The sequence below is a fragment of the Silurus aristotelis genome, assembly GCF_946808225.1.
Source record: "Silurus aristotelis genome assembly, chromosome: 13".
Taxonomy (NCBI): domain Eukaryota; kingdom Metazoa; phylum Chordata; class Actinopteri; order Siluriformes; family Siluridae; genus Silurus; species Silurus aristotelis.
Genome location: NC_139586.1, coordinates 19,022,230 through 19,049,166, shown reverse-complemented (window position 1 = coordinate 19,049,166; position 26,937 = coordinate 19,022,230). Strand labels below are relative to the sequence as shown.

The window sequence follows — 26,937 nt, the reverse complement described above, 5'->3', positions numbered from 1 at the left end:
GGGAAAAAATGCTTTTATTGATCCAACACTGCTGACCTTCTTTTATAGCCTTGGAGAACAAATTTGAGCAATTTTGTTTTTATACACGTACAAATAAGACTTAATGAAGCCAAGCTTTGTATATTGTATATTTATATATATATATATATATATATATATATATATATATATATATATATATATATATATATATATATATATATATATATAAAAAATCTAATCAAAATCTAATCATTCCTTCCTTTATAGCCATGTAAATATCTGCAACACCACTGAGTGAATGCCCTGAACCTTCTGTGTAAACTGTACACGCACATGTTTTCAGAATTCAAGGCATGACGAGGCCTGGATGATTCTGCGCCGTGTCCATGACACCAACTGGAGGGCAAAAGGTGAACCAGAGAGAGTGTTTCAGGTGTGTGTGGACCACAACATAACGTCAGGTTTATATCACAGAACAATGCACCTCCTTGTTTCATCTCACATGACTGTTTGCACCTGTTCCACATTTATGGTTAATTAGTCTCACTTTAGTGTCACTGTGCACCACATTTCGTCTTATGTTTGCCTTTTCATGGTTGGAGTTTCTAGTTGTTGCTGTCATTCGAAATTCCATGTTTAAGGCTATGATCCTCAGTTTCTTGTCATGTTATTTAGAGATTTTTTTGTGTTTTTCACTTGCACTATAAATAAAGGTCTATGATTGCATCTGTTTCTTGCAATACGTGACACATAGGCTAAATCTGAGATTAATAATATCTAAAGCTCAAATTGATTTCAATATGTTGAACTAGAAATCCAAAACTATAAAACTTTCAGTTTTAGAGGCAGACAACTCAATGTGAAACTACCCACACACAAACTCATATAGATCAGTGTATATCTGCATTTATTTTCCCAGTCGAATCTCAGGTTTGCTAACAATCAGCACTTCATCATGTTGATTGTATTTAAATATAAATGATAACTTGGTTTCTCTGTTTGTCAGGTTTCCCAGTTCAAGAGTCCACAAACTCAGGAGGACGATTTCATTGAGATCCAGAGCGAGACTGGCACGGCCTTCCAAAGATTCATGGTCAGACAAATGACCCTGGTCAAGCAGGTATCATGTGAATCAAGCTTAAATCAGGACTTCACATACATCCTGACTATACAACCGCTAAAGGGATTTGTTACTTTATTTCTTTTTAAAGGTGATGAAGAACTTGATGTCACTTGCTGCCCCTAAACTGAGACTCCACGGACTGTTCATAGCCATTGTCTGGTTTACGATGGGGTTTGGGTAAAAGTTTTTCACCTGCACTACATAGCAAGGACATAATGCATCACTGTTCTACGAATCATTGCAGGATTAAACAAATCTAATGACTTCTCTTTCTGTTTTTGTATTTCTATTTGCACTGTAGCTATTACGGCCTTTCAGTGTGGTTTCCTGACCAGATAAAACACATGCAGTATGAAGAGTACAAGCTAAAGGTCCAGATGTTTTCCAATAATAAGATTGAACACTTTCACTTTAATTTTTCTTTGAAGAACCAAATTCACAATGAGGGCCATTATGTCAATGACAGGTACATTTCTTTTTATTATTATTATTATTTCTTTTTATCGATTTTTCCATAGAACAAGCTACACAGAGAACAGACAACCATATAAAATTTATAATATTAATATAAAGCTTATAATTATAATAATAATAAATTATAATAATAAATAATAATTTAGAAACTAATAAGTAATTAGAATTAACTAGGAATTTATATGGCTAAAAAACACAGCTTAGAAACTGTGTCCTGAAGATTTGAAACCTAACCCTAGTCAAAATCTCTGTGAGGATAAATATGTATGACTAAGTACTGACACTGGAGACTCCTTCCAGTAAATTAATAAATAAACCCTTTACAGAAATTCTCAGACTTTTTTTTGTAAATTAAACACATTTATACGCATCTTTACATTTATTTATTATTTGGGTTAACTGTAAATTAACTTAACAGTTTGTTAAGTTGACTAAGCATATTATTTTTAATGATCATTCCCTGATTATTTGTTTCTGTGTGCTGGACAGCTTTGTTGGCATAGAGATGACAAATGTGAGGTTTAAACATGCCCTTTTTGAAGACTGTTTCTTTGAGGACATCAAGTCAACAGACACCTTGTTTGAGAACTGCACCATTGTAAACACTGTTTTCTACAACACGGGTATTTCAGCTCAAAGCAGGAAAATCATTTCTAATTGCACCAGCCAAATGTATTACAGTTGCTTGCTAATTATATCAGTTTTATTGCTGTGTTTTTCACAGATTTATGGCCTGATTCCAAGTTTGTCGACTGCAACTTCATCAATGTCACATTTTTGCATCCCAAAGGCGGCTGCCATCTTAACTTTCAGGAGGAAAACGACATCCTGATTTATTTAGTCAGCTTTTTGGGCAGCTTGTCTGTGCTACCAGGCAACATCATTGCAGGCCTCCTGATGGATAAAATAGGACGAATTAAAATAATAGGTGAATATAATCACTGTCATCTTTTTTATTGTGTTGTAACTAAATATAAATAATATTAGCAATTATCAAAATGTTGAAATTTCTATTTATTTTTTATTATATATTGTATCCATTTATTTATTATTGTTTTCTGTTAACGTTTAACTTTAGTAAAAAAACTGAGCATTTTTACATATAAATTAACATAAAAATATCCAAATTTGTTGAAAAAAAGAACACCACCATTTAGCATAATATATTGTGTGTGTGTGTGTGTGTGTGTGTGTGTGTGTGTGTGTGTGTGTGTGTGTGTGTGTGTGTGTGTGTGTGTGTGTGTGTGGTCACAGGTAGCTCCATGCTGGTGTCCTCTGGCTGTACTTTTTTCCTCTACCTCTGTTTCAATGCCGGTGCTGTTATCAGTATCCAGTGTCTGTTCTTCGCAGCATCTGCAGCTGCCTGGAATGGGATTGAAGTTATAACAGTTGAGCTTTATCCATCCTCTAAAAGGTAGAGCTGATTACACACACTATTTTATGAAGCATAAATACACATTGTCAACTTGATCATATTTCTCCACACTCTGGTGTTAGTCTGTAGATCCTGTCTGATTACTGTTGGCTTCTGTTTGTATTGTTGTGTGTGTTTTAATTAAATTAAGTTAAAATCATATACAGTCATATGCACATGGTGTTGGAGTGCAAGCAGATAGAGCTTGTCAGGTGCTGCTGGTTCAGTAAGGGCACCTCCTTTTGGAGAATCTTTAGCATTTATTGTTAGTGCAATGAACAGTATGTAAATGATACAATCACACACTACAATACAGTAGGGGTATAATGGTACACAAAAGTCACGGTTAGGTACGTACATCGGTTTTTAAGTCACGATTCTGTACAATTTCAGTTGGGGGGAAGAAACATAAGGTTACTTGTTTTTTATAAAAACACAATTTATTATTATTATTATTAACATTTGTGATCAACATTTGAATAGTTTACTTTTTTTTAAGAATTGAAAATAAAATACATGCTTGGTTAAATTAAATCTATAATAATATATACAATGTTACAAAAGGTTCCCTGGTGGTCTGGTGGTTAGGATGCGGTGCTCTCGCCACTGCGGCCCGGGTTCGATCCCCGGTCAGGGAACCAGCCCCAGCCATTAGGGTTGCACAAGCCTTAGTGCCGGTCCCAAGCCCAGATAAATGGGAAAGGTTGCGTTAGGAAGAGCATCCAGCGTAAAAACATGTGCCAAATCAAACATGCGGATGGTCCTGTGTAACGACCCCTAATGAGAGAAACCGAAAGAAAGTTTATGTACAATGTTATAAAAATAAAATAGAATAAATCAAATTAATGCAACACACTTTTTATTATATTGATAATATTAAATTATATTGGCACAAATTAAATTGATTAAATCAAATTAAATAAATGGACAAAATTTATTTGAAAGTTTACAATTGTTAGACCACATTTGGGTAATACAGATTGTCAGGATTTTCTATTTTTAAGAGAAATTCTTGAAGCTAATGCTATGGAATCTTTAGCGTTTTCATGCATGCACAAAATACAAAAGCCACAATGACACTGCACTAACTCTAGTTTCTTTTTTATACCACATGGTGAAACAAATCAAAGGTCTCCACAGGCCAACTTTTTCCCACAAACCCAAGTTTGGGCATCTCTGCAATATACAATCATCAATAAATGTTATATTACATTTCTTCCATTTAACAATATTTCATAAAACATAATAAAACTATGTAGAGTTTTGACATTGGACTTCTTTGAACATTTAAAGGATTTGGCATTGAGGAGTTGGTGTTGGATCTATGATGTTCTATGAATCTTAGATGTTGAGCTTTTTTATGAGTTGCTCAGTAGCTCCTGGTTCCATAACGTCAACTGACTGTGAAAGGACATTACTCATAATCTCACATTCTGGTTCTCATGGTAGTTTTTGTCTCTCTGGTTTTTTGTATTGTTTTTAAGAATTACAATCACACTCTTGATATCACCCAAATGAGGATGGGTTCCCCTTTTGAGTCTGGTTCCTCTCAGGGTTTCTTTCTCATACTGTCTAGGTTTTTCCTTTCCACAGACACCCCAGGCTGCTCATCAGGGATAAACACACATATTTCCCTTGAATACTTTTTTTTTTTCTAGAATTATTACATTCTGTAAACCTGCTTTAATACAATATCCATTGTGAAAAACACAATAAAATAAACTTGAGCTTGAAAGCGAACAGTTTCTATGTACAGTATAGTTACTACAAAGATCATTTCATATAAATCTCTCTTTTTTTTTATGTGTTTCCTTTACAATTTTATCTTTCCAGAGCGACTGCCTTTGGTGTACTAAATGGCCTGTGCAAGTTCGCGGCTATAATTAGCACCTTCATCTTCTCCAAGTTTGTTGGAATTACTAAGATTGTCCCCATCTTACTGTCCTTCTCAGCCCTGGCGTGTGGAGGCCTCCTCACGTTCAAGCTTCCTGAGACACGTGAAGTCATTCTGCAATAAGCAACAAAAACAGCTATTATAAAGTTTGTATAAAAAGCTAAACTTTAGAAGGCCTCATAGGAGTGCTCTGATCCAGCTGGAATCTGGACTTTCTTACAGTTAGACTGGTGGAAAAGTAACATGATTGTGTATGTATTAATAATTATGTTTACCCTAGCTCACATTACACTATATGGCCAAAGGTTATGTAGCTTTTTCTCAGACTGTTGTCACAGTTTGGAAACATGTGATATAGAATGTCTTTGTATACTGTAGCACTACATTTTTCCCTTAACTGGAATTCAGTTCCCCAAATCTGATTCAGCATCACGATTCCCCTGTCCATGAAGTCGGCTCAGTGAAGACATGGTTTGTCAAGTTTAAAGTGGAAGAACTTGACTGTGTTGCACAGAGCACTGAAACCAACCTTGTTAAACACCTTTGGGTTGAATTGGACTCTTTTTTAAATATTATTTGACAGACAGTTTATCTATATAGATTTTTAAGAATCCAGCCAAAGTGCAGAGCTGGGTAGAACGGAATCATTATATTCCAGCTACCATTGCAATGGTTTATTAGTTTTGAGAAACAAACTTAACAAAAGACATATGTTTATGCACAGTAGCAGACTTGTTTTTGGCAACTGATCAGAACATAATTTACATTAAGGTGATGATTGAATAAAAAAAACTTAAATTATGTACAGTATAATGATGTGACTTTACATCATCTACTATTACTAGTAGTAATACTACAAAAAAATAAAATAAATAAATAAATAAATAAATAAATAAATAAATAAATAAATAAATAAATAAATAATCATAATAATCATAATAATTATAATATTTTTTTTTCTGCACAAACTAACAATTTGCACGAAAGCTATGAATAACAAGGCTTTTCTGTTTAATATAATAAGTTTGTAAAAAAAAAAAAAAATAATTAGCTTAGCTTTACCAATTTTTCTGGAAATGTATCCAACGCTTTGACACTCATTTTCTATTTATTCCTTTCTTTTTTACTAAAGACTGAGCAGTGTGTTGTGTTTCAAAAGATTCCTAGACAACTTATTTTTTTATAGAAAACATGAATCCTTTACTTTTTCCATATTCTTTTTTTTTTTTAGCTTCATTTCTTTTATTTCGTTCTTTCCCCCAGATTACAATATTACAATTCAGTAATGACTTGTTTCTGTTCTGTGGGTGTGTTTCAAACCTGTTTATTAAAGTACCTGTATTGTTGCTGTAGTTTATATTTCGAGTATCTGTTGTGAACCACTAGATATCTATTTTATTGTGTATCATTATTGTGTTTCTTCTATTTGGATATTTTAGAATTAGGATTTTTTAGAAATGTCAGGTTATAAAAGCAGCAATTTCTCTGTAGTAATGAGGAATACACAAAGCTTGGTTTCCACTGCACATTTAAAACAAAAACAGCATCAATATTTTCATCCAGTGTGAATGACTGGACTGTTCGCTGTGCCAAGAGATGGAGTAAAAAAGTGAACACATCATAGCTTTAGTATACAACACACACATAACAGCTGATACGAATGCACATGATAATCCTACAATAATGCTTTCTTCATTCAACTACAACATAATTTCTATAGAATTTTAAAGAAAATGTAGTATGGCATATCATTTATTTTATAGTATACTAATATTTTAGACAGTACTACACAATACATAGTATACCTTGTTTTTTTATGCCTTTATAATTCATGCATTTTACATGTACATTACAGTACAACCATTTTATAACCAATGAATATCTCCTAATATCTAACACCAATATACTACATTTCCTGTACAATATCAATAAAAAAATTGTATTTACACTAACCTGTTCATACTGCTGACTTTAATGGTTTATAATAAATATGTGATGGATATTAAAGTTGTATTACACCAGGATTTCACAAATGATTTGTCATGGAAAAGCCATTATGAATTGACTGTAATACAGAAACATGTTAATGCATTATACTCCATATGCAGATACTATGGTTTGTGTGGTGTGAGTGGAGTGAAATGCTGAACTGTAATTTTACATGTTTAAAAAATATCGAAATACACGAGTACTATTATTTTTCAGACCTAAAATAAAACAGCTTAAAAGTTTTCCCTTATTTTGTCTGTCTTTGTGTGTGTCCTTACAATAAAGAAAATAATTCCTGCTGGAATTCTGCATCAATATTATGCAGGTTTCCTTCAGGATTTTCAGCTCATTTTCCTGTAGGAATATAATTTACACAAATGATTTAATTTATTGTGATATAGAGTCCAATTCACAGCCAGATGTTTACTTAAGCCTGGTGATCTACTCCATTTTCCTGCGTTAATGTTTTAATGTTTTAATGTTTTATGGTGTGTGTGTGTGTTTGTGTGTGTGTGTGTGTGTGTGTGTGTGTGTGTGTGTGTGTGTGTGTGTGTGTGTGTGTGTGTGTGTGTGTGAGAGAGAGAGAGAGAGAGAGAGAGAGAGAGAGAGAGAGAGAGAGAGAGAGAGAGAGAGAGAGAGACTAAGAAAGCGTGGAAAAAGAGGCAGGTGGAAAAACACAGCAGCACATACGCGTGAACAAATCACACTTCGGCCTGTGGCTGTTTATTTGAGCCACGGTGTGAAATGAAATCTGGATATCCAGTCTTACCATCACACATATAGTTACAGATATTCAGCTACAGATAGATTTAACCCTTATTGACCAATAGATTTCACTTCTTATTATATGTCTTCTATCTTAGAATTGAAGGAACAAAGGATAAATTCTGGCTGCATCTCCTCTCTTAACTCTAATAAATCCTAGTAACAGTGATTTAGGTGTTAAGTATAGTTAAAACATCTAGTCTATTTTATTTTTCTAATTCAATAGGGTCTGATAAATGCTTTCAATGTAAATATAAAGTATGAATACCGTAACTTAGTTTGGACCCAAATTGTAATGAAGAACAAATAAAAAATCTTCAGCAAAAAAACACACTGAAATTATAAGTCCCTCCTTGGAGAGAATGAAATGCTTGGGGTAAGGGGAAGAGCTTGTTTTGCTTCACACCTCGGGTGTAAAATGCTGCACACACACTCCTAACTTCCCACAGGAGCAGCGGTCAGTGTGAGGTCTCACAAGGTTACTGAGGATTACACGCTCTGTTGAGGGTTTAATGGAGAGAGAAATCTGTTAGTCAGAAACGTGATTATAATCAAAATTATAATCATTATCCGAGGGTATTAAAGTGTCTGGATGGAAGATGTGACACTATCCCTAGTTATCGCTTATGCGATAAGGACATGGCAGCGGGTCTCATAAATTTAGAATGTTTTTAGTTTTAGGGTTTTCTTTTGTTTCTATATAGTAGGGTTTTCTGTTAGATGTTTATTTAGCATTTATGGAATGAGTCTCTAGTGTCAGATGTAATTCTGCAATGTGAAATCTTGTGAAATGGGAGTTTCTTCAGGATAGAGTCATTACTAGGAACATGTCATTGCGATAAGTCTATTTTTACATTCCAGGAAAAGAATGATTGTGAGGGAACTGCTGTTTGTAATTGATTTATTGCAGGACTTTCATAGATATTTCACATCATTGAGTGGAGTAAAAGCATGATGTCATTCTTTAATATTAGGGCACAAAAGTAAGGTATAAAACACTATGAAGTATGCTGTTATAGAGAACATAATTACAATAATAATAAACAGATAAATAATTGTCCTCACCACGAAGTTTAATATTTGTAATAACAGCACACCCTGTTGCGTGTTATTCCTCACTCAGATTCAGAGTAATTGTTGTCTTGCAGCCCCCAAATATAAGTAGTCATTTTTTAAGCTGCTATATACTGGTAATTACCATAGATTTTTGTATTACATACCAGGTAAGTGATACAAACACGTATACACATGTTTCGCATGTGGATGGCCATTTAGCTGGTGTGTTTACTCAGGGTTGCTGCCATGAGCTGCTGAAGGGAAGGTAAAACTGGAAAGGCACACACAGATGCCAGCTTCACTTTTCCCTCCAAAACATGGAGGTGTCAAACCCAACACGCCACTGAAGCGTTCTCTCACCGTCCATTGCGAGAGAAAAGCGGAGGATAATTCCTGAAAAGAATGAGTTGCACAGATGAACAGGGCTCCAGATTTCCCAATGCTGAACACTTCGGGAAAAGCGAGGCTGAACGTGTGAGAAGTGTGTGAGTCTTTCTGCTTGACCTTTCCAGCATAGGTCAGAGTTAGTTCACCGCAGAGTTTAGCTGGGTCAGTGAAAATCTGATCCGTTCCCTTAAGTTATTTATAGCTTGCGACTTCTTTTGTCAGTATTCAAATAATGACGTGTGAAGTAGGCTATCTTCTTAAAAATTAAGCATAAAAGAAAATATGACATTACCCTCAAAGATAAAACCAACATTAAATATATAGGGATGTTTCTTTCTTCAGTAATATAGACTTATCTCAGACACAGTGTGTGGTATGAAAGATTTATGGAAGTCTCCCAATCTGGATTATTTTTGTAAAATATGAGGAAAGCTCAGAAATCAGAGTCAGTGTCAGTGCTATGTGAAAAGATTACTTTTAGAAATTACATCAGGTTTTGAAGCAGATAGCCTCAAGAAGAACAATGACTGAATCACTTCCTGTAAGCCTGAAAGATCTCATATTAAAATAAAAACATCACTAGTGCTAACATGAGCATTACACTAACAGATAGAAGCAGTCAATCTGTGTTTGCTGGCTGTATTGATTTAAACATGAATGCAAGTGAAAATTTCTCTTTGCACTCCTCCAGGTCTGCCTTTTTGCTGATCATATTTTATCCAACACTTTCTGTTGTGTTAAACATAAGACTCAAAATCAAAATCTAACAATAAATAAATAAATAAATAAAAGCTAACAAAATCTAACAATGTCTACAGTCTACAGTTAGACCACAGCTAGCTACAGCAAGTAAACAATTTTGAGATGTTAAAGCTTGTTGGCTAATTGGCACCCAAAGTGACTTTAAGTAAGACGGTAAAATTGAAGCATGGCCACATACACCAAATATTTTTTCCGTTTCCATAAAATGTACAAGAATTTTTTTTTTAGACTCGTTTAGATTCTAAGATCTGGTTGTTCAGAAGGCATTGATCTTCAACAACAGCACTGACTGCGCTAACTGTCAATCAGTATATGTTGTGTGATGTATATGTTGTAATGCACTCACATTATCAGTTCAAATAATAACAGCTCATTCGATAAAACTTAAATGACAACTAATATAATTATAATTCTGTCTGGCTGTTTTTTTTTTTTGTTTTTTTGTTTTTTTGTTCTTTTAAGGGTTAGATTAGATTTTACTGAAATGCTGTAAATAGCAATATATATATATATATATATATATATATATATATATATATATATATATATATATATATATATATATATATATATATATATATATATATATATATATATATAGCAAATCCATTTTAACGGCACTAATTTTATTAACATGCAACTGCAGCGCACATTTTTGGTTGACCATTTTTTTTTATTACAAATATAAATAAATAAATTTTTAATTGGCAAAATTAAAACCTTCAAATCAACACACATTTACTCATGGCGTCCTTTCTTAACTCAGATATAAAAATATTTTAATAAATAAACTACACTAAAAAATTATTTTTAGCAATAAACTTTTTTGTACTTTTTTACTGAAAAAAAAAAACAGAAACATAGCAAATGTTCTGTTGGTGTCCTGATGATTTATGTAATTTAAAATACTATAAATATTTTAAAGAACACTTTGTTTTTATTCTCTATGCTGAGTTTGGTTTCACTTATAATAAATGTACTTTTGCAAAAAGCATCTATATTTGTCTATGGCCAAGGTACATTTAGAACAGACAAAAATGTGATTAAGTTGCAATTAATCATGAGTTAACATAGGACAATAATGTGATTAATTGTTATTACATATTTTGTGTGTGTGTGTGTGTGTGTGTGTGTGTGTGTGTGTGTGTGTGTGTGTGTGTGTGTGTGTGTGTGTGTGTTTGTATATATTGTATACAAACACATGTATATATAGTATATTATTTGCAGGTATGAGGTAGTGGGTAGAAACCAGCTCAGTTCAAATGAATGGTGTGCAAATATAGATTTGCACTGTGCAGAAAAATGTTAAATGTCCAGTGACCATTAGGTGACCATACAGAGATCATGTAGTAGTTATACAGTAATGTGCAAAGAGGCAAAGTTTGAGAATAGGGCAAATAATTTGGCAGTGAAAATGACAAATTACATGAGAGTGAAAACAGCATTAGTATGAGTTAGCATCAGTTAGCGTCTGTAACTTTTTGTGTTTTTTTCGACCAGATTCTGTGCTTTTACCAAAAACATGACAAAATATATATATTTATGTTAAGTAAAAGAATGATTGTTTGTAGCTGTTATAATATATGTTCTGTGTGCTTATAATATGCTTTATGATGTAAAGCTAATATATAAAATATATAGTGGATAAAATCAGCTGTATTTATTATTTTAGTTTCAGAAGTCAATGATGTGATTAAAACTTTACCAACCAAGCTGTTACTTACAAAATGCACAAGCCAGTGAATAAGGAAAAGAATTATAATCAATAATACGCAATAATAAGCAATAATAGTAATATTCATAAATATTAATCACTGCACGTCACATTGTGTGTAATTAAATGCTTTCATGGTCATCTTCACTGGGCTGAACTGATACATGAAATAAGGCTGAGATATTCCGAGCGTGACTGGCCAAGCACTCTGTGTTTTCACAGCTTCAGTGTCAATGCCTACTTGACTCATAGATCTGGAGACGCCCTGATCACTATTCAGTGTAAATGTCACACCTCAGGTGTAATGGCACTAATGGAGGTTATTACACATAATTAAACCTCATTAAGGTTGAGGATACACTTACAACTTAAAATACAACTACAGGAATTATGTTCAATTTTTTTATATAAAGGAGGTTTTTTTTTATATAAAGGAGATTTTTTTTATATAAAGGAGATTTTTATTGTTTAAAGGCTTTGCATAACTTTTGAAGATATTAAAGATACTTAAAGATTATCAGTGTAGTTTAGTAAATACAATCTTAACATGATTATTGCCATATTATTCAATGAATGTATTTGCAATTCTAAAACACACACACACACACACACACACACACACACACACACACACACACACACACACACACACACACAATTCTCCAACATACATAAACAAACATTGGTTTAATATTAAAATATTAAAATGAGCTGAACTCTAGACTTAGAGTTGAACTGTGCAGGGTTGTTGTTTTGGAAGAGGAGTCAGAATTCACACCTCCACTCCTGCAGCCTCCCTGAGCTCTTTCCCACACAGAGTCCTACTGCATGGAGGCTGCAGAGGTGTCAACTCACACCTCAGCGTCCAGCATAAAAACCTCCAGCCTCCAGGTCCTGCCTCCATTCACTCTCTAACCTTCCAGTATAAAAACTCCAGCTTCATTTGCTCTCCAAACTTCCAGCCTGCAATCCTCCAGTTTGTGTCTCCTGCTTTTATTCGCTTTCCACCTCTCAAATATGGATACCTCCAGCATCATCCACCATCCTCACAACCGATGGAGTAATCCAAGCTCTGACTCTGAGCTCTACAGTGTCTCCTCTCCTGAGACTGTTTCTCCAGCACCTTCTATGGACCACAGTTGCTCTCCGTCTTACCAACCCAAGCTTCACAAAGCTGCTTCCAGACTGACCAAAACACCCAGTTCTACCTCAGGCCTTTCCAGGAGGACAAGAAGAGCTCGACTGAAGAACCCGAGCGAGCAACGTCAGAATGCCAGCGAGAAAGAGAAACTCAGGATGAGGGACCTAACAAAAGCTCTGCACCATCTCAGGACCTACCTGCCTCCATCGGTGGCTCCAGTCGGACAGACGTTGACCAAGATAGAGACTTTGCGCCTCACCATTCGCTACATCTCGTACCTGTCAGCTCAGCTTGGGCTCAGTGAAGAATATCTGTCTCAGAGGAAGCAGATAAGCAATGGAGATGAATGGAGAGCCTCACCAGAGATTCTGGGCTACTTTCAATGCAGATCAACAAGCACAGATTGGGGAGAGGGACAAGGATATGGTGATTACAAAGAACAGCATCAGACTGGGAGCAGTGTGGAGTTCTCGGATCAGGGATTGGACATGAGCCAGTACACACAACTCTCAGAGCCAATAACGGAGCAGATCTACAGTATGGAGACCAACACATTTCAGCAACAGCAACAGTGTGCTCAGTTCACACAGTCCTGCCAGGTATGGATGCACTGAAAATCAGTTATTATTTAATAAAACATGACTCAAGTGCCCTAGCTTTAAGCTTTCTAGCATTGGTTGTTGATCAATATTGATCAATATAAATGAACCTGTAACTCTTACAAATAAGTAGATTTGTAAGTAGATTTGGTAAGTTTTTGTCCTTACAGAAACTTGTTTGATACTGTCGCTAATATTCCCTTTGCTCTCTGTTTCAGGTTTACGGCTATCAGCTTGTTCCCCCGGCCTTTTGGAGCTGAACACTGCAGTACTGCCTCCCACCAAACTCACTGGCACATCCAAACTGATGGACTACTTCATATTGTGAAGTTCCACTTGCTGTCCTTTAAAAAAATTAATGTCTACAAATGAAGCTTTAGATTCTAGATTTTAGATTTTAATTTAATTTTTATACTAATTTATACATATGTATGTTATCTGTCGGTCTTTTGTAAATACAAAATAAATACAAAATTATATTTAATATGTATTTATAATAAAGCCTGTATTTTAACTAAACAATTCTGACTTCTGATGTTTGTTAACATTCAAGGGTTTAAATTCATTTAGTATTAGGGGAAAATTTTGTTTTGTCCTGGAGGTTTTATTTAATCATAAATAAAAGCATTTTTCAATATAGTACATTACATATTAGCAATAAGATCCAGTTCTGAAGAGCCTATAATAACTATATTTAATCAGGGAATTCCACACACAATAGACTCTAGAGTGACTGGTACAAGCTAGCTCAGACTACCACTCGGTGCAACTGTGGTGATCAGAAAAGTATTTCAGAATGCACACACTCACCCAAAATAGAACAGATTGGAAAAATGCAGTCATTTCTGCTGACACAGACTTAGAGTGGAGTAAGAATTTGGCACCAACAGCATAGACATAACCTGTTTTGTGTGAACAGTCCAGGCTGGTGGAGGTACTGTAACGGTGAGGGGATGTTTTCTCGAGACAAATTGGGCCTGTTAATTCCAATCAATCATTAACTGAATTTCAGTGCCAAATAAAATATTTTGTATAGTTTATTCATTCATTTTCTCCCGCTTATCCGTAATTCGGGTCGCGGGGGCAGCAGTCTAAGCAGGCCCCCACCTTCGACTGCTGCCCAATCCTCACAGCACCGTCCCTTACGGTCCATCCTGCAGGTGGTGAGCCCACGGGACGGCGGCCCCACGTCACTCCGACGTCACGGACCTCGATATTTCCCTCGTAAGTGACCCCCGGAGCATAGAGGGTTAAGGGCCTTGCTCAAGGGCAGCTTGGCGATACCGGGGCTTGAACCCCAGACCTTCCGATCGGCAAACCAGAGCCTTAACCACTGGAGCCACCACTCCCCCCAGTATTTTGTATAGTAAATATATTAAATATATGTCTGCAATTTAACATCTTCTAATAGAAATGTTAGATCAAACTGATGTCATGAATATTACAATAAGTGCAATATTGTTCTGAGGACTTTTAAGTCACTAGAACTGAATCGATTACAACCTTTGGGTTGTAGTAAAATAGGATATTCATAGCATTTAGTAACAAAAAGATTATAATGGAATTGAACCATCAAGTCATTAACAAATTCTGAAACACAACAATAATTAATTTTCAGGAACTTTATTTGTGGTCCATGGAAGCCCCTTAAACCAAACACTTGGTGGAAGTCTCTCACTCTTTCTCTCTCTCTCTCTCTCTCTCTCTCTCTCTCTCTCTCTCTTTTCTTTATTGATGTTAAATGTAATACGAGAAATATCGTCTTAAAGTGACCAAAACTGCTAAGTAAAAATGTTATTTTTTTGTTATCGTTACTGCATCCAGAGGTTCATCTTTTTTTCCCCGAATTCGACCTGTGATTTAATTTAGTGTTATAACCAGGAGATGGCGCCAGAACACAAGGCATTAACATCAGATGATCGCGGTACAATACTGTTAGTTGACTGTAGTCAGCCTCCATAAGATACTAGTCATCTATAATACATATATACACTGTATAATACACTGCATATGAGTCATATTAAAATGTACCGTAGGAAAATCGAGGATTATTTTAAACTGCAGATGCCATTAAGCCACATAGCATTCTTTTACATTTTTGTCTTTTTGCAGTCTTTTTCAAGCTTACTACTCTTCTACTGGTTCTCCTTTAATTCAGAGATGGCCTTGCTAATTTAAAATAACTATTATTTTGTCCAACAAAAAACTGTTGACTAGCAAACTTTGACCATGTCCCGGACTACTTATAATACCGTAAAACTACCACAAACTACAAAATAATTATGACACTAAGACATTAAGACAGCAGATTTTAGCCTTAAAGTAGTTCAGAATGTGTGTCATTTGTATACTAGATTATAATGTTTTGTTGTTTATTTGTTTATTTGTTCTTTTTTTGGTTGGTTTCTTGGTTAGTTGGTTAGTTGGTTAGTTGGTTGGTTGGTTGGTTAGTTGGTTGGTTGGTTCCATACTACAAACTTTTTACATGCTGTTTTTGCACATATTTTTGGACTGCTGCTATTGCATTTTTTGCACAAACCATTTTGTTTACATTTTGTTTATTTACAATGTTCACTCCCGTACTCAATACTCGTTTACACACCGCACTGTGTAATATACAGCAGGTTTACTAGCGGCACTTTTTGTTTGAGTTTTGTGTATTTATCCTACACTGTCTTGTGTTGTCTTTGCACTGTTTGCACCCGGTTGCACATGATGCACTTTATGTGGCGAGGACACTTGCTAGTCCTTAGCTCTGTGATTTCTGTTATGTAGCTTTATGTTGTCTATGTAGCACCAGGGTTCTAGAGGAACATTGTTTCATTTCACTGTGTACTGTGTCAGTTGAAATGACAATAAAAAGCTTCTTGACTTGACTTGGTTGGTTGGTTGGAAGCCACTGTCCTTGTTGATGTTATTAGATTACAAGTAACAGACTTTTCATGTTTTCAAAGGAAGGTAAACAATTTTTTATACCATATGAGCATAAGAAATCAGAGGCATGTCAGAAAGTACCTATTGGGGAGTTTGTTTTACAGTAATATCCTACAGAATTAGTCTCTATGTGATCTAGTATGACTTGAAATTTGAATAAAAAATGTATTTTTTCTCATACACAACCATTCAGAGCATGGCATACAACAATTAATTTTTCAAAGTGATTATTGAAATAAAATAGAATAAAAACAAACAACGATCAAAATTAAAGTGAGTAAAATAAAGCAAAAAATAAAAAATACAAATACAAATAAAAAGAATAAAGGAGAATTAACAATAGAATAAAAACTAATTTTAAGATGTGCAATTGTCTGCTCAGATATGTCAAGGTATAACATTATTTTTAAAATGTTTTATTTTTAAATGTTATAAACCTGTTGTTACTGCATTATCAAACAAAAAAAATTAAACATTGTTTTAGCTATAAGTGCAAAAAACCACACTGCTTAAAATTACTGATTTAACAGAGTTCCAGATCTGGAATCACTATTTGTATTAGCAAATGCTTTTCTATGACCTGTGTCTCAAAGGCTGCAGCAGTGTATAATATCCTGGAACCCTGTTATACTGCAAAGTTAGATGTGTTATCTGATCCAAACACACCTGATCCAACTATAACATTCTTGATAATTAGTTAAGTAGATGGATTAGGGGAGTTAGCTATGGAAAAAACCTCAGAAAAAAAAAAAAAGAAGCATGTTTCCTACACCTGCATAAATGTGGTTATGCTTAACTCATATGGCTGGCAAAAGAAAATCATGAAAACACTTCCAGTTTGGCATCATGACATTTACATTCAAATGTATGAAATTCGGCTGATTTCTAAGATTGGTTTACAAAAGTGATTGGTCAAGTCAAGTCAAAAGGCTTTTATTGTCATTTCTATTATACACAGTGGTACACAGTATAGAGAAAAAATGAGACAATGTTTCTCCGGAAACCTGGTGCTAACCACATAGAGCTACAACACAACACAAGCTACGTAAAGTGCTTTGAAATTTAGTTTAAAAATATACAATGATACTTGTTCATTAGGTGACAGGCTACATTTCTTCTGGGAGAGAAAAAAGTTGGAAAAGCATTTTTTTTATAGGAGAACTGCTAATTTAAGTCTACTGCTGAAAGATCTTTATACTTCATTGGAAGAAACACAGTTATTTGGACATCGAGTAAAAGTTAGTTCTATCAGCAAGTAACCAGTACATAGAAAATGTGTTGAAGTAGGTCTTTCTTGTACCCTAAGAGATGGTGGGACCAAATCAAACAGTGGTTAAGGATCAAAGGGATGCGTGGTGAGATAACTGCTTTGAGGTAGGGGGTGCTGGTCTGTTTTTAGCATAGTAGAAAAGAGTCAGTATTTTATCATATGGTGCAGGGCAGCTAGAGGAAACTGGTGGAGGGTATGTGGCAATAGCGTGGTGTGGAAATCAGTACCAATATGTCATCCCATAGGTCAAGTTTTTTCCTCATCATACAAACATGTTTGCAGCTTGGCATGATACTAATGATTGGATTCCAGAAGTTTCCTTTATTTGTTATTCGTTTATCAACTGTCTTTGTATATGCTCTTTTCTTTGTAGGCTTAAGCCTTTCATGCATATTACTGTGTCTACAGAATATCCATTAGGTAGACTTTAAATCTAACCGAAGCTAATTCCTTATACAGGCCAATAAACATAACAAATATAGTTAGCATAATGGTCTTCAAAAAAACAGGAAGAAGCTAAAGTGTAAAATGTAGAGCAGAAACTTTCTATTTGATTTAACACATCACTCAGTTGGTGAATGATTTACATGGCAAACACATCCAATAGCTCTATAGATTTGTTTAGTGTGTGTTTGCTTTCTTATCAGTTTTTATCACACTTCTTAAAAAAAACCCAAAAAGATTGTCTCTAGACACGTAAGTAACGCGTGAAAACACAAATCCGAATTTGTATTACAAATAGAATAAAATGTTATCTTGACTCTCAAAAGAGAGAAAATAAAACGCATTTGTGTTCACATGTGAGTGATATATATGATAATCCAACATACCATCAAATCTGTTATCAAGAAGAATTGGGCAAATATTCATCACAGACGAAATGGCAATGTATTAGAACAAAATGTACATGGAGTACAGCAAGCAAAACGTTTTTTTTGTTTGTTTGTTTGTTTTGAGAATCTGAGAAATGTGGTTTGTACAGAAAACTGCATATTAGTAGTGATATTTGAGAAAATAGTGTTAGCATTCTAGTATGTTCTATATTTTCTAGCCATATGTTATGCTTTTATTCAACTGAATAAATAGTATAACTATTTAGTCTGTTGCACAGAAATGTTACTCCCCAACAAATGTTAACCTGCAGATATAGAATTTCTTCAGTGTACTAAGAAACGCTAGTTAGCTCTTTTGTCTGAAAGCTATCATTCTGTTTACGAGCTAGCAAAACTAACATTATGAGCTTAGCTATTAAGCAAAGACAATCATATAAAACCTTTTATACACCTTTTGATCATCCAGTTAAAAAAGTATGTGGGTTTATTATTATTATTATGACTGTGAAATAAATAAATGGCAAACTAGCATTCGAATTGAATTACTAGCCCCTGTAGGCCTTCTTTAAGAAATAAAGGTATTTAAGTGTACTTTTCCTTGTTGTATGGGTGACACAGTATAGAGTGTAGGACACAATATTTACTTTTTCTTGTCATTCTTGTCATGCCAATAAGGAAACATTTTGTGCCTTTTGGAATGGATTTTTATGCTGTAGAAAAATTTGTTAAAATCGATAAACAGCTGTGTATTTAAAGCTTTAGGGCAAAACGATATGTACATGCCCAGTTAACAGATATGCTACATACTAAAGCTACAAATAAATATCTCCTTGGTGGTGTGTCAAGAAAACGCACATATTTTTGCTGCCCTTATTACTGACAGTGGGTTATGTAATGTGTATTCAGTCCCAGCTCAGAGAAGCTTATTGTAACTAATGAGGCTTAACTGAATGTGAATAGCTTTTTCGCACTGCCGTGTCTAGCCACAATTCCGTCCCCTACACCCGGCGTCCACCATCTCCCACACTAACGTTGTCTTCAAGTGAGAGGGTCACATTTCAAATGCATAGAACATGTTGGTGTGAATGACGGGATTTGAAGTAATTAGTTTGTTTTGGCACCGAGCACCGCTGGCATTTGATGTGCAAAGCCTAATCCCAATACACACATGGGACTCTTTTATCTTCAGAGGCAAATCCAGTGTATAAAGAGTATGAATAAATAGTGCTGACATGTTAATTAACTCATAATCACGTGTGTTAAATAACTTTTAAAGGGATCTCCGAATTAACATCTCACACCTTGTCATGGGAGGGCTTTTTTAGTCCAGATTGCATTTTCTACAAATATTTTTACCAATTGTATTAGATCTTCTACATGTCACGATCAGGGAGTGATTTAATTTGAGCCGAGAGCATGGAAATGTTGTGGGAACTTGACCCTCTTTAGTTCACACCTGTCGAAGGTTCTGAGGTGCCAATTCACACCGAAGACTTTGGGAAGGAGAGGTTATATGAGGTTAAGCAAAATTCACTGAAAATATCTATTTTTGTGTTTTTTAATAAAGGGATTTAAAAAATTCTACTCAACTTTATAAAATCAAATCCATTTGGTGTATTGAGCATGTTTTGTTTTTTTCGTTCCGAAATGTTACACTCTGGTACATCAACAGTTAATAGTTATAAATACTAAAAAGTTGTATACAGCTTTAGTACTTACATGATTTTTTTAGGAAATACATTAAGATTTTAATTATTTTTTTCTGGTGCTGGTGTGTGTGTGTGTGTGTGTGTGTGTGTGTGTGTGTGTGTGTGTGTGTGTGTGTGTGTGTGTGTGTGTGTGGTGGTGGGGCTAATTAAGGAGTTGAAGGGGGTGAATTGGAAATGCAAAGGCATGTGCTATGTGTGTTCTCAAACTATCCAGGAGTCGAATGTAACACTTTAGTTTGTGGGAATGACTCATGGCGACCTGCTCCACTACTTTAATCCCACCACAAGCTTGCACAGAGTTTACACTCTGAGTTTAACGGTTCTGCTGTTATGATATGTTAGATAACACATTTTACAAGAGCTAATCTCATAATTTACCCAAACTGTTCCCAAGTGAACAGTTTTACTATCAGTAGTAGCCCTAGCGGCAAGCTCATATTATTTTTCATTATTAAATAGAAGATTTCAAATTTGCAGACCAAAATGCACAAAACACATACATGTGATACACCACTTTGTGCATCATGGTTAAGTTAATAGGTCTACATCATATATATATATATATATATATATATATATATATATATATATATATATATATATATATATATATATATATATATATATATATATACACATATATAATTAGATTACTCTGGCACATTGAAACGTATAGTATACGTATACATCTTTGTATATTTTTTGCTAAATATGGTGTAGTATGGATCAGGCAATAATTCAATTCCAATGTAAATTGTAATAAATTCTAAATTCCAAAACCTGTTGTAAAGTAGAAAAGCAAAGAACCTTTTCTTGTTACTTTTGTACTTTTAAGATGTAACTTTCACCAACAAACATAGATATAATGTATCTATCAAATGTGGCAATGTACATAAATAATTTTGTGATCATATTGGGTTTAAAAGTTGAAGCATTTTTAGAATAAAGCTTTACAGGAACACTACATGCTTTCAAGGAAGATACCAGATAAATTATTTCATAGGTTTCATACTTCCACCCTTGTTACAAGGAAAAGTACAGTTCAAAGTAGTCTTGTTTTAAGCATGTTAAAGACCTTAAGTAAGATAATATTTAAGTAATATTACTTGGCTGGCAATAGTAAACTTTGCCAGCCATGATCATGAGTTACTGTTATAGAAGTAAAAAATATAAGCTTTTGGATTGGACACTTGATTTAAATCTCAAACCCCCAAAAGGAGGCCATAGTTCAAGCATGTTCTTGCAGTGGAAAGGTCAGGAATGAAAATAAAGGTATTTTCTATCATAGTACAAATATTAGATTACAGATTTCAGTAATGACCCAAAACAGAACATGCATGTAAAAGTAAATATAAATCTTAATAAATCAAAATAAATCATAAATAATTCATTTAATATAATTATAATAAGAGGAATCAATGAAATAAAGGAAGTAATATATGGGTCATGTATCAGCTACAATCCTGGCATATCAGAAATGATTCCTGACAATGCCTTGCTATTTTAAATTAAGCTGTAGTGTGTTTTATATTTGAATCAAACTTTGTATCTGTATGTCCAAAGTGTTACTTGTGATTTCAGACATTTTCTTAGTTGTGAGGATCAGTAGGTGTTTCTTGTGGAGCTCACACCTTAGCCTTGAGCCTGGATGAGCTGCCCTTTCCCATGGACCCCCTGCCTGTGGTGTCACCTCTGCTCTCTGGCCTGAGAACAGCTCCTAGAGGTGCCACCTCACACCTCATGGAGGATATATACAAGAACTCCACACTGCTCCAGCATCAGTTAGACTCATAGCCTCTCCTCAAGACCTTTCTTCACTCCAAGCAACCATGGATGTCTCTAGCTCTCTTGTCCAGCTCCAGGATAACACAGAGTTTCTGTTTGACTGTGAAGGCCTCCTGGAGCAAAGCTTCTCTGCTTCTGATGCCGGCTACTACAGTGCCTGCAGCAGCCTCTCACCAGCTTCTTCCACCGATTCTTGCTGTTTCTCTCCACCAACTTTCCATCCTGGAGCACGACAGGACAGCTTTCCAGAGAGTTTGCCTCTGAAGAACAACAGTGATCAAGAAGAAATGAAACATGGCAAGGTGGCAAAGAGGACCGGACGACCACGGTCAAAGTTCCCTGGGCTGAAGCGCCAGAGTGCCAGCGAACGAGAAAAGCTCAGGATGAGGGACCTGACCAAAGCATTGCAGCACCTCAGGACCTACCTGCCTCCATCAGTGGCTCCCGCTGGACAGATGCTGACTAAGATTGAGACTCTGCGCCTCACCATCCACTACATTTCCTACCTGTCGGCTCAGCTGGAGCTCGGCAAGGAAGAGGCAGCGCATGGAAGTCCTTCAGCACCAATGCAGGCTCCAAACACTTCAGATTTCTATGGACAGAGCTTTAATCAAGTGCCTCCTCAGACATCAAGCTTCTCCACACAGGAGATCTTCAGTATGCCTTACTCTCAGGTAGGTACATTGTCTTTATTATCTGCAAATAATAACCTAAGAATTGTGTTTATTCATTAAGAATTTATTTGTTCTAATTATGCCTAATATCTGCTTTATTTTTCAACAGAATGCAGAGAACAGCAGCCTGCCGCCATCTCCAGCTCAGGATTATTGGATTCCACAGCAACAATATTGTTATTATGAACAGTGCTAACCACAATGGAGGACAATTTTATTGATATCTACAACTATTCATTTGTGCAAAGTTGTTAATACAGCAAAGCTTGTAAATAGTAAATATTTTATATTCTTATTTATATTTTTGTATTTTTTACATTACATTATTTATTGATCACAAAATATTTGTTATAAATAAAACAAAAAAAAACACTATTTAAAAATATTATTCTGTGTTTTATTTTATCACGCTCTGTGGTCTAAAATTCTCTATGAGTTTCTTAAATATCTATTTATAGGCCAACACATCCTAATGACAGACAGGTGGGTGATTGGAATATCACATTGTAATTAGCACCTTGAAGGAAGGTCCCCTGGTGAGATAAATATAAGACAAGCACAACAGTAAAATCATTCTCACCATGTAGCTCTTTTAATGCTGCTGGTCAGTAAACATGGGTTGAGCACTGAACCCAACGGGACTCCACTCTGAAATGTGACTTAATATCTTGAGGTCCTGCTGACCAAATGTGGATTGCGAGAATGTGAACTCTAATATCAACCCAGAGAGTTTCTTTTTGGGAGGTTCTTGGGAAATCTAAATGATTTACATAAACTTGAAGGGGATATTTAGGCAACTTTTATTCCAGTGCAGCTGCTCTGTTGGTGTCAATCGAGAGGTGTGGGACTGTCAGATTGAGGATGGGTCTTTAAAAACAGTGCAACTCCAAGGCGACAAGCCTGCAGCTGTTCCCAGACAAAACACTTCCTTTGTCCATCTGTGCTGTGTGTCTCATCTACGTCCTGTTTCAGTTGCTTAGTAAAGGTTTTTGTCCATTACAAGCCATCAGTACAGAACAGCTTTACTGTAGCTTGGTATAGATTTTACAAGTCACTGGATCAATACTGGAAAATGAACTTCTAAAAAATATTCTCCTTATTTAATGTGGTGAGGATGTTGAAAAGTGTTATCTAGAACATTAGACCAATATCACCCCTAGGTGTTTGATTGGATAGAGATTCTGTGACTGGGAAGGTTTTGATCATTTTCCTTCTCAATAAACAATTCAGTGAGCCACTCATATCAGTTTGCTCTGTTTCCTAAGAATAGGTGCTGTAGTAGAACGATATAGTAAAATAAAAAGAGTAAATTGTAGGAAACAATTTGCTTAAACTTTCTTTTGGCTTCTTCCGTTAGGGGGCACCACAGCGGATCCTCCGCACGTTTGATTTGGCACATGTTTTACGCTGGATGCCCTTCCTATCGCAACCCTCCCCAATTTATCCGGGCTTGGGACCGGCACTGAGAGTGGCTGGGGATGGTTCCCTGACCGGGGATCGAACCCGTTTCGCAGCGGTGAGAGCACTGCATCTTATCCACTAGACCACCAGGGGACCGTGAAACAATTTGCTTGCTGCTGCTAAATGACTCCATGTCCTGTTACTTTTGGTTTTCTATGCAGGTTTAAGAGCTTCAGTTAATGTTCATATCAAGCGTTTAAAAAGGGGAAAATGCAAAATCAGTGATTTTGAGTCTGGCATGGTTGTTAATGTCAAACAGGCTGTTTCAAGTATTACAGACTGCTGATCGTATGGGGGTTTTCACATACAGCAGTCTCTAGAGTTTGACAGAATTATGCAAATTGAAATACATTTTGATGCAGAGATCAGAGGAGAATGACCAGATAGGAAGGTTATAGTAACTTAAAAAAAAATACTCATTACAAACATGGTATGCAGAAAAGCATCCATGATCCATGAATCTCGAAGCAGATAGGCAATAAAAGATGACAACCTCAGGGTTCATACCTGTGTATAGGAAGGAACTTTTAAAGCAAAAGAATCTCTAAATATTTTAAACACCTACTGTATAATGTTTTGGTTATACTTAAGCTTGTTTATTTCTGGTAATTAATATTTAATTTTCTTTCAGAGGTTTTGTGTTTATCTTTTAATCCTTCTCCTATTCTTGCAAGATTTGGCTTAACTACAGAGCTCTGTTTAGATAATAATACAAACATTTTGATTTCTGGACTTTAATAGCCAGGCGACTTATATTGTGTAAATGGAAGGACAAATCTCCACCTACTTTTAGTCACTGGATTAGGGACCTTATGCATCATCTTGCACTAGAGAAGATTCAGTACTCCACTAAAAGCTCTAGTCAATGTTTTTCTCTATTTGGCAGCCAGTGCTGACATATATAGAACAAATGAATCCAAATGTAATATTTGCTGATTGACTTTGCTGTTGTAATTTTATTTACCTCTCTTTCTGTCCTTCTTTATTTATTTGTTTTTGCTCTGTGTGTATATGTGTATATTAAACCTGTCTTAATCTTTTTTCAGCTGCTCCCGTTAGGGGTCGCCACATCGGATTATCCTTCTTGTTGAGGAATCTGATGGCTTGAGAGAAAAAAAACGTTGCATAGTCTGGATGTGAGGCCCAAATTCATGTCTTCCCTCACCACATCCATAAACCTCCTCTTTGGCCTTCCTCATTTCCTTTTGCCTGACAACTCATCCTCAGCATTCTCCTACAAATATATCCCATGTCCCTCCTCAGCACATGTCCAAACCATCTCTATCGCAACTCCCTCACCTTGATTCCAAAACGTCCTGCATGCGCTGTCCCTCTAATAAACTCATTTCTAATTCTGTCCATCCTCGTTACTAACAAAGAAAATCTCTCTGAAAAGCGTCTTCAACTCTGCCACCTCCAGCTCTGCCTCATATATTTTTCCCTTTCACTCTTGCAGATACCCTTCTATCACAAATCACTCCTTCCACTCTTCTTCACCCACTCCACCCTGCCTGCATGCTTTTCTAACTTCTCTAACACTCTCCATTACTTTGCACTGTTGATCCCAGGTACCTGAACTCCTCCACCTTATCCACCTCTTCTCCCTGCAACCGCACCACTCCACTGCCCTTCCTCTCATTCACACACATATACTCTGTTTTACTCCTACTGACTTTCATTCCCCTTCTCTCCAGCACGTACCTCCACCTCTCCAGGCTCTTCTCAACCTGCTCCCTACTCTCACCACAAATCACAATATCATCCACAAACATCATAGACCATGGAGACTCCTGTCTGACCTCGTCCATCAACCTGTCCATCACCACTGCAAACAGGAAAGGGCTCAATACCATCTCCACCTGTGTATATTAACATATATACATATAGTGATGTGATATATGTATATGTATATTTGTATCTCGAGTGTGCATAATGTATAGTAATGGTGCAGGGGGGTGTGGAGCTCTGTTGGAGCAAAAATTTGTTTTGTTTCTCTTTTTTTTATAGAAAATCTTATATCATGTAAAATATCAATAAAAAGACTTTGAACAAAAAAAAGTAAAGGTGTTCTGAGATATGCATGTGTATATATATATATATATATATATATATATATATATATATATATATATATATATATATATATATATATATATATATATATATATATTTTATGTGTTGATAAACACACATAATTCACTTATATTAAATGTTTTTTTGTTCTATGGTTCTTATGTTCTGTGAAGCTGCTTTGAGACAATGTCCTTTGTGAAAAGCACAATAGAAATCAACTTGAGCTTGAACAAACTGTAATTGCTGTGATACAAATAGAAACACAGCTTCAAATCTGTCCCTCAATTTCAAGTAGAAACGTATACACATATATTTACTTGGAAAATATTTTAGCATTTATTTTAGTAAGGAAAAATACATCTGCCACATATCACACATAAGTCATTATAGATTCTGTTGGTATAATAGTGCTTTCCCAAAAAATGCTAAGGCTAACTAACAATAGCTTTTTCCCTAATATCTCAAGTGTTAATCTCAAGCTATATAGTGGGATAACTCTGACCCTGTAAACTAGTTGAATGCTAATACATATAAAGTGTACAGAGTAAAAAATGGATTACAGTAACTAGGTATTAGATCTTATTCTCAAAACTGATACAATCTTGAGTTAAGAATTTAGATTTCTTTGCAGCTGCCAGATAATAAGCTAATATATCTCACTAATATTGCAATCAACGCTCTGCTAATTATGCTAATAACTTCAAAAAACAGAGTTAATTACGGTGTCAAAGTAACTGGATGTAATTCCCACCTTTGATAGACTCTAAAGGATTTGTGTTAAAGCTGTAAAATATTCTTTAAAACAGAAATACAACAAGTCTGGGTTTTTGTACACACTCATATTCAAAAATGCATTCTGATTATGTTTTTATAAAATTTTTATATCTAAGCATTTAAC

General features: G+C 35.3%; 3 protein-coding genes and 1 long non-coding RNA gene across 6 annotated transcripts in view; all 4 read left to right on the top strand.

Annotated features, from left to right (window-relative positions):
• Window positions 1-7,126, top strand: part of sv2ba (synaptic vesicle glycoprotein 2Ba) — a 19,183-nt gene extending 12,057 nt beyond the window's left edge. For 2 of the 3 annotated variants that reach the window (XM_083557906.1, XM_083557907.1), the window contains exons 6-13: window positions 326-415; window positions 989-1,102; window positions 1,194-1,282; window positions 1,407-1,571; window positions 2,069-2,202; window positions 2,304-2,507; window positions 2,834-2,993; window positions 4,827-7,126. In XM_083557906.1, the coding sequence (XP_083414032.1) occupies window positions 326-415; window positions 989-1,102; window positions 1,194-1,282; window positions 1,407-1,571; window positions 2,069-2,202; window positions 2,304-2,507; window positions 2,834-2,993; window positions 4,827-5,010 (1,140 nt within the window). In that variant the 3' untranslated portion in view covers window positions 5,011-7,126. The remainder of the gene's footprint in view (window positions 1-325; window positions 416-988; window positions 1,103-1,193; window positions 1,283-1,406; window positions 1,572-2,068; window positions 2,203-2,303; window positions 2,508-2,833; window positions 2,994-4,826) is intronic. The other variant, XM_083557908.1, reaches the window with a different exon arrangement.
• A 5,451-nt stretch (window positions 7,127-12,577) lies between these two features.
• mespba (mesoderm posterior ba) lies at window positions 12,578-13,034 on the top strand (the record flags this gene model as incomplete). The annotated part of the gene is made up of 2 exons (XM_083559568.1): window positions 12,578-12,975; window positions 13,022-13,034. 2 exons carry the CDS (start codon window positions 12,578-12,580, stop codon window positions 13,032-13,034), a joined length of 411 nt encoding a protein of 136 aa, XP_083415694.1.
• Window positions 13,035-13,038: 4 nt separating this feature from the next.
• Window positions 13,039-16,536, top strand: LOC310736139. Its single transcript, XR_014536479.1, has 3 exons — window positions 13,039-14,335; window positions 14,668-15,869; window positions 16,047-16,536. It is a non-coding gene; the product is annotated as an uncharacterized lncRNA (long non-coding RNA).
• A 5,339-nt stretch (window positions 16,537-21,875) lies between these two features.
• Window positions 21,876-22,701, top strand: mespaa (mesoderm posterior aa; the record flags this gene model as incomplete). Its single annotated transcript, XM_083559567.1, has 2 exons — window positions 21,876-22,505; window positions 22,615-22,701. The coding sequence occupies 2 exons, from the start codon at window positions 21,876-21,878 to the stop codon at window positions 22,699-22,701; spliced, it is 717 nt and encodes a 238-aa protein (XP_083415693.1).
• Window positions 22,702-26,937: the final 4,236 nt, after the last annotated feature.